This window comes from Poromitra crassiceps (genome assembly GCF_964638095.1).
Source record: "Poromitra crassiceps genome assembly, chromosome: 5".
NCBI classification, from domain to species: Eukaryota; Metazoa; Chordata; class Actinopteri; order Beryciformes; family Melamphaidae; genus Poromitra; species Poromitra crassiceps.
In genome coordinates this window covers 51,716,023-51,730,701 of record NC_139642.1, presented here as the reverse complement: position 1 = coordinate 51,730,701, position 14,679 = coordinate 51,716,023, and the positions used below count along the sequence as shown (strand labels likewise).

General features: G+C 41.3%; 2 protein-coding genes across 2 annotated transcripts in view; one reads left to right on the top strand and one right to left on the bottom strand.

The window, feature by feature from the left end:
- prss16 (serine protease 16) overlaps window positions 1–2,683 on the bottom strand; it is an 11,442-nt gene extending 8,759 nt beyond the window's left edge. The window contains exons 1-5 of the mRNA XM_083637211.1: window positions 2,548–2,683; window positions 1,507–1,682; window positions 928–1,027; window positions 377–506; window positions 30–153 (exon numbers count right to left, since the gene is read on the bottom strand). Of these exons, the coding sequence (XP_083493337.1) occupies window positions 30–153; window positions 377–506; window positions 928–1,027; window positions 1,507–1,682; window positions 2,548–2,608 (591 nt within the window). The 5' untranslated portion in view covers window positions 2,609–2,683. The remainder of the gene's footprint in view (window positions 1–29; window positions 154–376; window positions 507–927; window positions 1,028–1,506; window positions 1,683–2,547) is intronic.
- Window positions 2,684–6,476: 3,793 nt separating this feature from the next.
- Window positions 6,477–11,090, top strand: LOC310776596 (lysophosphatidic acid receptor 6-like; the record flags this gene model as incomplete). The annotated part of the gene is made up of 3 exons (XM_083636773.1): window positions 6,477–6,732; window positions 10,477–10,680; window positions 10,780–11,090. The coding sequence occupies 3 exons, from the start codon at window positions 6,477–6,479 to the stop codon at window positions 11,088–11,090; spliced, it is 771 nt and encodes a 256-aa protein (XP_083492899.1).
- Window positions 11,091–14,679: the final 3,589 nt, after the last annotated feature.

The following is a 14,679-nucleotide window of genomic DNA, read 5'->3' as shown; positions in this document are numbered from 1 at the left end:
AGGTTCATAATGTGAGGCCAGTCTTTCACCTTTCCTCTGAACCAGGCAGACAGAGCTCCAGCGTAGGAGCCCCCGAAGCTGATCCAGGTGTTTCTGTGGCTCAGGCTGAAGCGTTGGCTGATGTACTGGTGGAACTCCACCAAGTCAGCAAGCCTGGAGCAAAGAGGAAGAGACACAACACACTCAGTCCCACCCTTTGACCAAAGTCTCACACACACACACACACACACACACACACACACACACACACACACACACACACACACACACACACACACACACACACACACACACACACACACACACACACACACACACACACACACACACACACACACACACACACACACGAGACCGGTAGAGGACCAGTACTAACGCCTGCTGGCTGCTCAGGTCTGCTAGGTTCTCGGTTTCGAGGCCGTCTTCGTTGATGCTGTCGCCATAGAAACGGTGCTCCACAGCCAATAGCAGAGCCCCGTGCTCTTCAGCCATGTCGACATGGTGACCTGGGGAAACATGGTCAAAGCAGGTAAAAACTCATTCAAAAGTCACTTTTGATTTTTCCAACAACAGCCCAAACAACCATCCAAGTAAAGGGATTAAAACTTAATCAAATACTGGACGTTGATATTCAAATTTCAATATTCTTCTGATCTGCTACACCACCTCACTGAGACACACATAACAAGAGGGTGAGGCTTGTAAGTGATAGTGAAGATGAGAATGAGCTTGTAAGCACAGTATCTTCTCTCACACGCGAGATGCTTCAGTCATCACATTTTCACTTTCTTTTCCAAAGACGGAGTGACAGCCAGGTGACTGCGATCGTTTTCCCTGACGTGTGGTTCACTGGCTTTCTGTACTACTTCATCTGTTTGACATTTGAACGTGTATGACAGACAGAGGGGGACAGGAGCTGTGCCCTACCTGCCAGAACGTCAAACTGGGAGATGGGGCCTTCTCCTCCGATGAAGAGGAACACTGGACCATGAGGACGCTGCCAGTAGGCCTCGTTCACAAAGAACCTCTGGAAGAGAGACACAGAGAGTATAAGAGAGAGAGAGAGGGGGAGACAGACAGAGAGACAGACAGACACACAGACAGACAGACACACAGACAGACAGGCAGGCAGACAGACAGACAGACAGACACACATGAGACAGATAGAATTCACTGCACATTCATATGATCAATGCAGCTGAAGTCTGGTCGAAGAACTGGTCCAACCTAAATGTCTTCTCCTTATAGTGTCTGGTGGGGCGGAGGTGGTGCAGATTTTTCTTTCAATCACTCATCGTTGTTTAGGAAACAATTTATTATTTTTGCTTGATTTGACCAGTGACCATATAGTGACACCAGAATTTCATTTGGGTCAAATAGGGCAAATCTAGCAGGGGGGAATGGGATGCTTTGTGATTTCAGCTGATAAGACAGGTGTGTTTTTCTGTTAAAATGATGAAACGTATAAAAGCATGGAGCACAGTGTGATATCAGGTCTCTCTCCACCTGAGGGAAGGTGTCATCGGCCTGGCCGTCAAAGTGGTCGAGGGGCTGGTGGATCTTGCCCTCGGTGGTGAACTGGGCAGGATGCCGGCCGTGGACTGTGCTCAACAGGACATGCTGCTTGGCTCTGTGGAGCTGGAGCTGACGCACGCGCTCCTTGATCTTCCTCAGAACCCGTCCTGCCCATGGAAGAGAGGAGAACAGATCAGAACTGAGAAGATCCAGAGAGGTTCCAGAGCTGCTAAATGCCACTCGTCGTCATTTGTGCCAACTCATGGCACTGGCTCCCTTGATTAACCCCGATGCACCAATTCAAACAGGAGCCATTTAGCTCCACTGACGTGCCTCCATGCATGGCCTGAGCGGATAAGAGCCACCTTGCTCTGGGTGGAGTCAAGTCTCTTATCTCGTCTCTTATCTCGCTCTAACGGACCTTTGATTGATGCCAACAGCTTGAACCCTGTTTGTTTACATTGACTCACTTTTTGCTCATGCCACTAATTTGACGGCTGACCGAAATACTTCCAAACTAGGCAGACAAGCACAATTTCAGGAGCAGTCGCCATCCAATATTTGTTGACCCTGGGGATTCGCTGGTACCGCCATCAAACCCCTGGTTCACAATTTTGACAGCTGCAAAATACATTACAATACAATTTCTGAAAATATAAGGAAATAAATACTACCAAGGTCCATGGTCAACTTTTCTGTGTTTGTGTTTAATCTGTATATTCCCAGCAATATATATTCCCCACATAATATAAAGGGAATAGCTCTTATAGAATATATCAATACACTATACACAATATATATATATCAATACACATTATCAATACTTTGGTTCTAATGATACCTGTACCAAGCATTTCAGAAAAAAAAAAGTTTTGATAAAAAGGAAGTCTACCATTTATTCTCATGGACGTTGTTTTCTACATTGTCAAGTCATGTGACCATGTCATATGGACAATGGATAACATCAAAACAGAAGTTTGGGACAGACATATTTTCCACACCAATCGTTTGCTGGAGGATTCATCAACTCACCGGAATCAACAAAGTTGAAGAGGAGCAGAAGGCTGAGACAGGAGGTGGGTGACAAACGCATCTTTGCCACCTAAATCGACCAAAGTCTGGAAGCTCGACCTAACCCAGAGGCAACGTGTTTTCAGTCTGCAGGAAGAACTCCTCACTCTCTGCTCGCTAGGAAGTGACTGCAATGATGCAGCTGACAGCCTCTCTTAAGGTACTGCAGAAACTAATATGAACTAATATGAACTTGATACCCCCCTTATCAGGCCCAACCAACAGGAGAAAGTGTGTGTGTGTGTGTGTGTGTGTGTGTGTGTGTGTGTGTGTGTGTGTGTGTGTGTGTGTGCGTGCGTGCGTGCGTGCGTGCGTGCGTGCGTGCGTGCGTGCGTGCGTGCGTCCGTGCGTGCGTGCATGCGTGCAATCAATCAACTCAGCAAAAAACAGCGTCAGCTTGGTGATGTATTGAGATCTGGATGCCACTCTTCCCTGCAATGACTTTGGAGGTTTTGGGCCTTCTCCACTTGTGAGGCTTGATGAAAGTGGAGAAGCGGTTCAGAGAGACTGTCCCGCCGTACCCACAATGTCACAGGCTCGAGCCCCGCCACAGCCAACGCAACGCGTCTCTCGTCTGCCATGTGTGTATGCTGACATCTGACGACATGTGACTCAACCTGCTCACTCACAAATAAACATCTCCAGCCTGCAGTTTGTTTATGCAGCCACAGGGGAAGTGGTGGCTGTTAAAAATAGTGACATAATGATGCAGTCCACAGCACAAGCATGTATTTTAAATTAAGTCCTCCAACTTATGATGACACTGAGAGGCAAAAGGGGGAAGTGAGGTTCTCATAGAAGATCCACTGATGTGCTAGTTTCATCCCTCTTTTTTCAATAATACATTGAGATATCAACAGGACAGAAAGAGAACGTAGAAACATGATCCTGTCAAAATCCTACTTTTTTCAACTCCATCATAATATTGAGATAAGTAAACAGAAAGGTTTGAGAGCTCAGATTATTGGAGCTATAGGGCTTATGGATCTATAGGGCTTACTAACCCATACTATACAATAACCTGCTGATCTAGCCAGGGGCAATGCTAGGATCACACCTCTAGGGGGGCTCAGCCCCTAATAAGAATGTGACATGCATACTGTACAGTCCCCCCCCCCCACACACACATTACACGATAACACAATTATTATATTAATATTTTTCTATATAATTTTTATTTTATTTACAACAATACTTTTTAATTAATTGCTACGTAACACGAGTTTTTACACCACACAATATTTTTTTGGGAATGAAAATTTTTATAGCTGTTAAAGTATCCAACACCTTTCACTTTGGCAAACCTCAACTCAAATAGGTATGCAATGGAGTCCACTGCAATGAATGTGCATGGGAAAAACAGAAGCTGCCATGGCATTATATAACTACGCTCACTCAGCACTTTCAGCTCAGTGTCAAATGGCTATAGTGACACGAAGGTTTGACGTGTTGCATTCTGAGATAATACTACAAAGTTGTTGTTTTTCGCACCATTCTGTGTAAATTCTTGAGAGTGTTGTGAGATCAGCAGATTCAGAAAGACTCACACCATAAGCAACTTTGATTGCCGCAAGGCATGGTTGTTAACAACGGTGTGAGTTGCATAATGTGACGTCACGTCAGTGAGTTTGTTCGCATTAACCACCCACAATGCTAGCAGGGACCGGAAAAAAGTAGCTTGTTATCCTACTTCACACAAGAGTTGTCGGCGAGAACATACAGTAACATGAAGAGTGACTATATTGTGTTATAATGTACCCTCTCTGGGGTGTCACCACAACCACCCAGTTCATAAATGCTGCAATACTGAAAATGCAACGGCTTCGTCAATGCGCCATAGGCTCAATCACCATTGTGTTAACTCAGTCTGTGATAGACAGACATTTATTTACATCAAAGTCTTTGAGATTATAATTTGAATGCTGATGCAGTATCAATAAGCTTTGAAAAATTAGAGATTTGTGCAATTGTGATGATTGGATGATAAGCACTATTTTCTGAAAATGGCTCAGAAAAACCCATATTCAATCAACCTGGACATCCCACACATTTTCTGAATGGAGGCGTCTAGATTCTGGGTTTAGAGTTCCACGAGGCTGATATCCACAATATAGGTCAATTTATACAGTCAGGTCAAATCATATCGAATTAGTGCTCTATCATTCTGTATCACATCCTTAACTGTATCGTTTTTGTATAGTATTTCAGAACATTTATTGAGATGCGTATCGTATAGTCTGAGAGGGAAAGTTAAGATACACATCCCTATAAACACATCACACACAGTTCAGCCATATAGGCTAAGCCTACTATACTGTAGATTTTGTCTTGGATCGTGGGTTGGTTTTGAAGTGAATTGTATAGAAACTAAACAACTCGTCAAAATTGACTATTGCACAACTGATTTGACACTTTCCCCCTCCACCTACGACCCAGCACCATGATGCAGCTGAAGACTAGGGCATAGGGCATCTTGTCTACCTCTGCATCCTTCTGTGTATCATTCATCGTGTCTAGCTGACAAGAAAAGCACTACTGTATCTGTGTATGCTTGACTGGCAATGGTGCAAACCAACTCTGTCCTCCAGTCTTTATCTATGTCAAATGACGTTAGGGTCAGTTGACCTAGGCTGAGGTTAGGGTGTTCATGTTTTAAGCAGTGGAAAGTTTTGAAACAGGAAGCACGGGTGATAGCCTAGCTCCAGTGATGAATTATGCCTATTTTACAATGTCTTCATATATCTTCATATTGATAGCACTTTATATATATATATATACAGTATATATATACAGTATATATACAGTATATATATATACAGTATGTATATATATATATATATATATATATATATATATATATATATATATATATATATATATATATATATATATATATATATATATATATATATCTCTCTCTCTCTCTCTCTCTGCATGCTTGCTAGCCCCTTTCATGACTGTCTTGTCACTTCCTGTGTAGGAACGCAGTGACAACACAGTCATGAGGGGGCTACATGCATGCTTTCATGTAGTTTGACCACAAGTGAGGTGTGCATCACGCTAGCCCGTTCTCACTCCGACGGCGTCAAAGACCGCCACTATGTCACGCTGCTCAGAACAGAACAATCTTCACTCCATCTCTGCACATAATAAACTTGCATGGCAGGATAATCGCTTGTGCATACATCCTTATTGAAGCTGAAACTGATTATAGAGCTGAAACTGATTATAGAGATCAAACGCATGCTATTCTTATCAAGTTGTTATCCTATTAAAACCATATTGCATTGAAAAGTCCTAGATATTATTTTCTGTTATTTTCTTTAAGATATTAAATTGATAGTGCACTCTTGATTTGTACTGACTTGACTTCCTGTTGTATTTATTCTTGATACTAACTTGTTGGAACTTGGTCAGGCCTGTGGTTTTGCACCTTTGCAGGAGCTACGTAGCTATTTGCTGCAGATCAGAGCTCAGGATGTGGGTGAGTTTGTGGACACAGCTAGCTCACGTAGAGGAACATTACTTTGCGTGAGAGTTCTTATCTTTCATTGAGTCAAAGATTGATAGAGACATTTGAGGCTGTGACGGAGAATTGTCAAGATGCTTGTCTTCAGCACTCTAGGGTAATGTCTGTTCCTCTAGGCTGAAGGCTCAATGCCTGTCTTCACATAAATAATGCAGGAGAAGTTACACCAACAACTTTGATCACAGTGCTCTTCCTCAGACAAGTCACCCTTGTTTCCTGTTTCAAAAGAGGTCTACCTACACAAGAAAACCCTAACCTCAACCCATCCTAACCTCAGTTCACATATAGACTGGATGGCAGAGTTGGTTTGTATAGGCTGCTATACAGTCACAGATAGTGCTTTTCTTGTCAGGTAGACGTGATGAACATTACTCAGAAAGAAGATGATCCAGATAGGATGCCCTATGCTATAGTCTTCAGCTGCATAATGGTGGTGGGTCTGCCTCTCAATGCTGTGTCACTGTGGATTCTGATACGCCGCCACAGCCTCAAATCCCCCAGTGCCGTCTTCATGATCAACCTGGCCCTTTCAGACCTGCTGCTGGTGATCTCCCTGCCCCTGAGGGTCTACTTTTATGCCACAGGCAGCTGGCCCTTTGGCATTACGCTATGCACCTGTATGATGGCATTCTTCCACAACAACATCCACTCTAGCTCCATCTTCATCACCTTCATCGGTGTGGACCGGCTGCTGGCAGTGGTTTACCCACTGAGGTCACAGCATCTGAGATCCACCTCCCATGCCTGGAAAGCCTCTGCCTTCGTTTGGATCATTGGGTTGGTAGTGAACGTCCCAGAGAGCATCACATTGTCAACATATTTATCCAGCTGCAATGCATCTAACTGTTTTGGATTTCCTCCTAACTGTCGCCGGTATACACCAGTGGTGATTTATTTTCAGTGTGCTTTAGTGTTCACCATGCTGGCAGTCAATGTGGTGTCCACTGCTACGGTGTCTTGGACTCTCCGCAGGCATCTCAGTGACTCTGCAAGGGTCAACAACAAGGTGAATGTTATGCTGCTTTTTGCCATGAACTTGATCATGTTCATCATCTGTTTCCTTCCTCTGTCACTGGCCCTTATGCTTGGCCCAAAAGAGGCAATCCTGCCAACGCTATGTCTTGCTAGTATGAACTGCTGTCTGGATCCACTGTTATATTACTTTTCTTTGGATGCCTTCTGGAAGGAAAAGGAGGACGTGGACATTGCAAGAGAGTGGGTGAAGACAAGGGACGTAAAGAGTTAGGACATGACATCAAATGTCCCACTGTCATTGTGATTTGCTCCTTTTTCAGCCAAAGAGATGACTTGTGGTCTATCTATTGAATTAACTGGTTTATTGGATGATTTGTTCTAGGTGCAGGGTTCCCACACATTTTCATGGATATGATTTCAAAACTTTTCCATGACTTTTCAAGGATCCATAATAGAATTTACATGTAATGTGAGGCAGTGATTCTGAATCAATACCATACATTATTACTGCACTGGCTAAATAGGACACACCTCTTTATATTGGATTTACGTCAACAGCTATTTGCTAAATTTGCTGTCATACTTTACATGGTGGAAGGTTATCCACGGAAGATTACAGTAACAATTAAAACAAAATCCCATGACTTTTCCAGAACTTTCAAGGATTTTACAAATTCCATAACTTGGCCAGGCTAACAGGAGTGTCTGGTTCTGGCACATACTGGCTGCAAATGGTGAAAAAGTTGCGCACATCCAAAAAACCTTCAAGGCAGGTGCTGGACCAAAAGAAAACAGCATAAGAGAGAAAAAATGTCTGAAGAAGAGCGCTCGCTCAAAATACTCTCTTTCTCTCTCGCATAGGCTACTGGCTGCCATGCTCACCTGTAGATGAGTCTCCCCCGTCTTCCCCCCACACTCACACATACCCTCAGATATGTGAAGCGCTTTGGGTGCCTTGAAAAGCGCTATATAAATGCAATAAATTATTACTACTACTATTATTATTATTATTATAATTATTTAATGTGAGGTAGTGGTAGACCCCGGTTTAGGTTAAGTTTATTTGATATGGACATCACAGAGCATAGGAGATGTAACATACATGTATGCACAGTAACCAGATACACAGTGTTAAGTGTTTATAGCGGAACGCAAATTTTTCAACACCAAAACACAACCCAAAAGGACAGACCCAAAAAGAAGCAAATTCAAATATAAAGTTTAGGTTTTACAGGATTGTTATTGTTTATTGCTGGAGCTGACTCTATTAGGATTCAAATGAAAAACACAAGACATTTTAAATAGCTCAGCCTCAGTGTATTTTTGGCTTCTTGTTCATCACTGACTAAAGAGGATGCAATTGACTGAAATTATTGTTTTTCGCTTTATATAAATTATATGACCTGATTTGCTTGTAGCATTCATGTTGGTAAGCTTGTTGGCAGTGTTTATTTTGCCTGGAGATATACAGAATGCACATTTGTCTTTTGTAAACACACTTTTTCACAAATAAATGACAGTATTTGTTCATCATTTTGTTTCTAATGCACTTTCCTCCGCAATTATTGGCAACCTGAAAACCTTTTTGTAGAGATGTGAGTGCTGGGGGCTTGTGTATACACAATCACATTTTAAATCTTCAATTATTTCCTTGAACAGGAAGAGCACAAATGTTTGAGCTTCGTGTCAGATGAGCTGCACCACCTTTTTAGCACTGAAAAAGAAAGAAATATCATGCCTACAATTCTATGGTCATAGAAAACGAGACAACTAATGCAATACAAGTGCAGTGCAGTGTGAACCCACAGTAGGTGAGGTTCAAGACAGTAATGTTGATTCAGATGGTAAAGTAAAAAAAACAACATTTAAAGACACCAGTTTTTGATTAAAAGCAATGCTCAACAATGTATCAATTAAACAAGTGTGTTTACTTTTAAATAACATTTGGCACCATTAAGACAGTTTCCTTAGCAAAAAGGACAATGTGTGGTCATCTACAATCTGCACTGATATTCCACTTATAGCAGAAGAGACTTGCAAAGCAGAAGTTTTAATTAAAAGTGCTTTTGGTTTACAATAACACATTTAGTGAAACAGCTTTTTACGATCATTTTGATATAGAGTTCTTACTCTCTGCAGTTCAAAGGGTTTCCCTGCTCCCAGTATTTTGCTAAATTTTACACACACACACACACACACACACACACACACACACACACACACACACACACACACACACACACACACACACACACACACACACACACACACACACACACACACACAAAATCAACCCCTCAAAATAATTTTGGAAATTAGTGTTTGGTCGATCATATCTGTTGTTACTAGCGTAGTTTAAAATTATCTCATTGGAAAGCATGTTAAGTTCCCTTTACAATGAGGCCCCATTTCTATGCATCATGCATTTGTGGGATGAGCAGCACAGCTGATTATGTGGGTTGGTCCCAAGTCAAATGTGGTAAATGTTCCTGCCAATGTCAAACAGTGTATTCTCCTGTTGGTATTGACTCTATTGCTTTGAGATGTTCGCTGGATTGGATTATTGAACTCTCTCTATCAGTAAAAAGGAACAAAGAAGAGATATTGGTAATGTGTTGCTTTATTCATTGAACACAGTCAGGACCCTCAGTAGCAGGTGGAAGAACCAGACACAACAGCCTGGCACCTCCTCCTCATGTTGGTCACCAGCCTGGTCACACGTTAGTGTGGGATGTCATTCCATTCCTCAACCAGGATGTGTGTCACACAAGTAAAATTGATGGAAATGTCATGGTAACTTGTCCATGGTTCTTCTTCTTGTTTTCTGCCTCTCAAGTAATTACAACCAAACTAGTTTGCCAATCAAAATCCCAGTATTAGAAACAAAAATGAGACACGAGGGAAACGAACTCATGAATGTCACAGTGGAGCTCTGCTATTAAGTCAAGTCACCCTTGTTTCCTGTTTCAAAACTTTCCACACAACCTAAGCTCAGGCTATTAAGGTCAACCCACCCTAACCTCAGACCACATACAGTAGATAAAGTCTGGAGGACAGAGTTGCTTTGCACCATTGCCAGTCAAGCATACACAGATAGTGCTTTTCTTGTCAGCTAGACATGATGAACGATACACGGAAGGATGCAGAGATAGACAAGATGCCCTATGCTATAGTCTTCAGCTGCATCATGGTGGTGGGTCTGCCTCTCAATGCTGTGTCACTGTGGATTCTGATACGCCGCCACAGGCTCAAATCTCCCAGTGCCGTCTTCATGATCAACCTGGCACTTTCAGACCTGCTGCTGGTGATCTCCCTGCCCTGGAGGGTCTACTTCTATGTCACAGGCAGCTGGCCCCTTGGCATTGCGGTGTGTGTCAGCACCATAGCATTCTTCCACAACAACATCCGCTCCAGCTCCATCTTCATCACCTTCATCGGTGTGGACCGGCTGCTGGCAGTGGTTTACCCGCTGAGATCACAGCATCTGAGATCCATCTCCAATGCCTGGAAAGCCTCTGTCTTCGTTTGGATCGTTGCGTTGGTGCTGAACATCCCAGAGAGCATCAACCTTTCAACACATTTATCCAGCTGTAATGTATCTACCTGTTTTAAATTTCCTGGGTGCCATGGTAAAGATACCAGATTGCCTTGGATACTAGATGTGATTTATTTATTTTTGTGTGCTTTAGTGTTCACCATGCTGGCAGTCAATGTTGTGTCCACTGCTATGGTGTCTTGGACTCTCCGCAGGCATCTCAGTGACTCTGCAAGGGTCAACAACAAGGTGAATGTTATGCTGCTTTTTGCCATGAACTTGATCATGTTCATCATCTGTTTCGTGCCTCTGTCACTGGCTTTTATTGTGTTTCCCGAAGAAGCAATCCTGCCAACCATATCTCTTGCTAGTATGAACTGCTGCCTTGATCCACTGTTATATTACTTTTCTTTGGATGCCTTCTGGAAGGAAAAGGAGGACGTGGACATTGCAAGAGATGAGTGAAGACAAAAGACATAAAGAGTTAGGACATGACATCAATGTCCTTCTGTCATTGTGATTTGCTCCTTTTTCAGCCAAAGAGATGACTTGTGTGTAGAAATGAACTGGTTTATTGGATGATTTGTTCTAGGTGCAGGGTTCCCACACATTTTCATGGATATGATTTCAAAACTTTTCCATGACTTTTCAAGGATCCATAATATAATTTACATGTAATGCGAGGCAGTGATTCTGAATCAATACCATACATTATTACTGCACTGGCTAAATAGGACACACCTCTTTATATTGGATTTACGTCAACAGCTATTTGCTAAATTTGCTGTCATACTTTACATGGTGGAATGTTATCCACGGAAGATTACAATAACAATTAAAACAAAATCCCATGACTTTTCCAGATTTTTCAAGGATTTTACAAATTCCATAACTTGGCCAGGCTAACAGGAGTGTCTGGTTCTGGCACATACTGGCTGCAAATGGTGAAAAAGTTGCGCACATCCAAAAAACCTTCAAGGCAGGTGCTGGACCAAAAGAAAAGAGCATAAGAGAGAAATAATGTCTGAAGAAGAGCGCTTGCTCGAAATACTCTCTTTCTCGCATAGGCTACTGGCTGCCATGCTCATCGGTGGTAGATTAGTCTCCCCGTTCTTCCCCCCACACGCACACATACCCTCAGATATGTGAAGCGCTTTGGGTGCCTTGAAAAGCGCTATGTAAATGCAATAAATTATTACTACTACTATTATTATTATTATTATTATTATAATTATTTAATGTGAGGTAGTGGTAGACCCCGGTTTAGGTTAAGTTTATTTGATATGGACATCACAGAGCATAGGAGATGTAACATACATGTTTGCACAGTAACCAGATACACAGTATTAAGTGTTTATAGCGGAACGCTTATTTTTCAACACCAAAACACAACCCAAAAAGACAGACTCAAAAAGAAGCAAATTCAAATATAAAGTTTAGGTTTTACAGGATTGTTATTGTTTATTGCTGGAGCTGACTCTATGAGGATTCAAATGAAAAACACAAGACATTTTAAATAGCTCAGTGTATTTTTGGCTTCTTGTTCATCACTGACTAAAGAGGTTGCAATTGACTGAAATTGTTTTTCGCTTTATATAAATTATATGACCTGATTTGCTTGTAGCATTCATGTTGGTAAGCTTGTTGGCAGTGTTTATTTTGCCTGGAGATATACAGAATGCACATTTGTCTTTTGTAAACACACTTTTTCACTAATAAATGACAGTATTTTTTCATCATTTCGTTTCTAATGCACTTTCCTCCGCAATTATTGGCACCCTGAAAACCTTTTTGTAGAGATGTGAGTGCTGGGGGCTTGTGTATACACAATCACATTTTAAATCTTCAATTATTTCCTTGAACAGGAAGAGCAAAAATGTTTGAGCTTCGTGTCAGATGAGCTGCACCACCTTTTTAGCACTGAAAAATAAAGAAATATCATGCCTACAATTCTATGGTCATAGAAAATGAGACGACTAATGCAATACAAGTGCAGTGCAGTGTGAACCCACAGTAGGTGAGGTTCAAGACAGTAATGTGGATTCAGATGGTAAAGTAAAAAAACAACATTTAAAGACACCAGTTTTTGATTAAAAGCAATGCTCAACAATGTATCAATTAGACAAGTGTGTTTACTTTTAAGTAACATTTGGCACCATTAAGACAGTTTGTAAAGAGAAATGAACACGCTTTCCAATGAGATAAGATACAATGCTGAGGATACACTAACAACAGAGATATGATTGACCAAACACACATTTCCAAAGTTTTTTGAGGGGTTTATAGTGTATTTGTGTTATACTTTCTGTTGTAATGCTGCTTCTTTTTTCCCTCCACTTTGACATTTTATTTAAATGTTGCCTTAATTGTACAATTATTATTTTATTTACTTCATTTTCTTTTAAATGTAACCATTTTCACCATAGGCTTGTGATATGTGGAAGACTTTATGCTGTACAATCATCATCATCATCATCATCAACCTTTATTTAATCAGGCAAGTTAATTAAGAACAAATTCTTATTTTCAATAACGGCCTGGATACAATAAAATACATGAAATACAATAAAGTATTCATAAACCCCTTTAAACTCTAATACTTGGTAAAATGGTGAAAGAGCCATCTCTGTGTGTAATAAACATGTCTAGGATAAATTATGATTCTCACACTCAAACATGATGAGGCTATGTGGGGACAATCCTGGTATGGTAGACTATTAATAACCCAATATAATGTTGCAATAGAAATATGTGGCAGGTCTTCCCGCACTATCCTAGAGAAAAAGATGGCCCCTCAGGACACACAGCCTGCATGCATACCTCGCTGAACTGCTGTGGCTCCCACGCCTGTTGCCACACAAACAGTGTTACTGCTGAGGTGCTGCCTTCTGCTAAACCGAGCAGGAGCCAAGCCGCTGCTGTCTGTTTCTGCTGGGCGTCTCGCGATGATACTAGCTGTGACTCCGAATCTCTAGATGTGCAGCAATGTGGCTGGCCCATTGCGTGGCTGGGCAGTCTCTTCCCCATCTTTTGTTCTGTTTGGCTGGGGCGTGATTTCTAACCCCACATAGGATAAGCAATAACCACGCCCTGTGGCGCCGGGATTGGCCAGGAGCAACACTGGAGGGCACGCAGCCCAGCGATTTCATGAACCAACTGAATAGCTCTTGAGAACGGACAGCGATTATTGAGAGCGGACATTGAAATGAATTATGGTCACCTACCTTCCTTAGCATAGGCTAGTAATAATAATGAGCATAATAATTGTAATCTACACAATGTACACAATCTACAAAAACATGCAATAATATAAACGGTGTTGTGTTCACGTTCATAGCTCATATAATATAATGTATCATATCGTTAATTTCAAGCTCAATTCTTACCCAGAGAAAAGGTACAGCACTGAAAATGTAACAAGCAATAGTTATTTAAACATATTTATTTTAAAAGATGAAAAACCGCAGGTGCTTTAGTCCCAAGCTTCAATGCTCCTGGCCAATCCCGGCTATTTCTTTTGCACTTTTGAGTGTAGAGTACCGCAGGAATGACCTGGATGTGTGCACTTCCGGTTCTGACTTTTGAAGCGTTTTCTGAAAATCTCGATTTAAAAAAATTCACATTTACGCTTCAAAAGTTATAAAAGTGGTCCTTATTTTATCTATTATTTTATATATTATCTTTCTGAACACGCCGTTCGCCGTTTCTTAAACTTTTGTTAACCACAGATCTTATTTCAGATATTTACAGAGATTCCCATTAAAAAAATCGGTAACACTTTACAATAACGTACACATAATACTATAGTTACTAGTAAACTAACCATTAACTAATAGCCAGTTAATGAGTAGCTAATGAAAAATTTGGCATTGGTCAATCACTAGTTAATCATAGTTAATGAGTAGGTAGTCATTAGTTAATGATTAGTATCTAATTTCCTGAGTAGAGTAGTTAATCATTACCTAATGATTACTAAATGTCAGCTCGTGAATAGAGTAGTTAATCATTACTTAATGATTCCAAAATGTCAGTGCGTGAATGTATTAGTTAATCA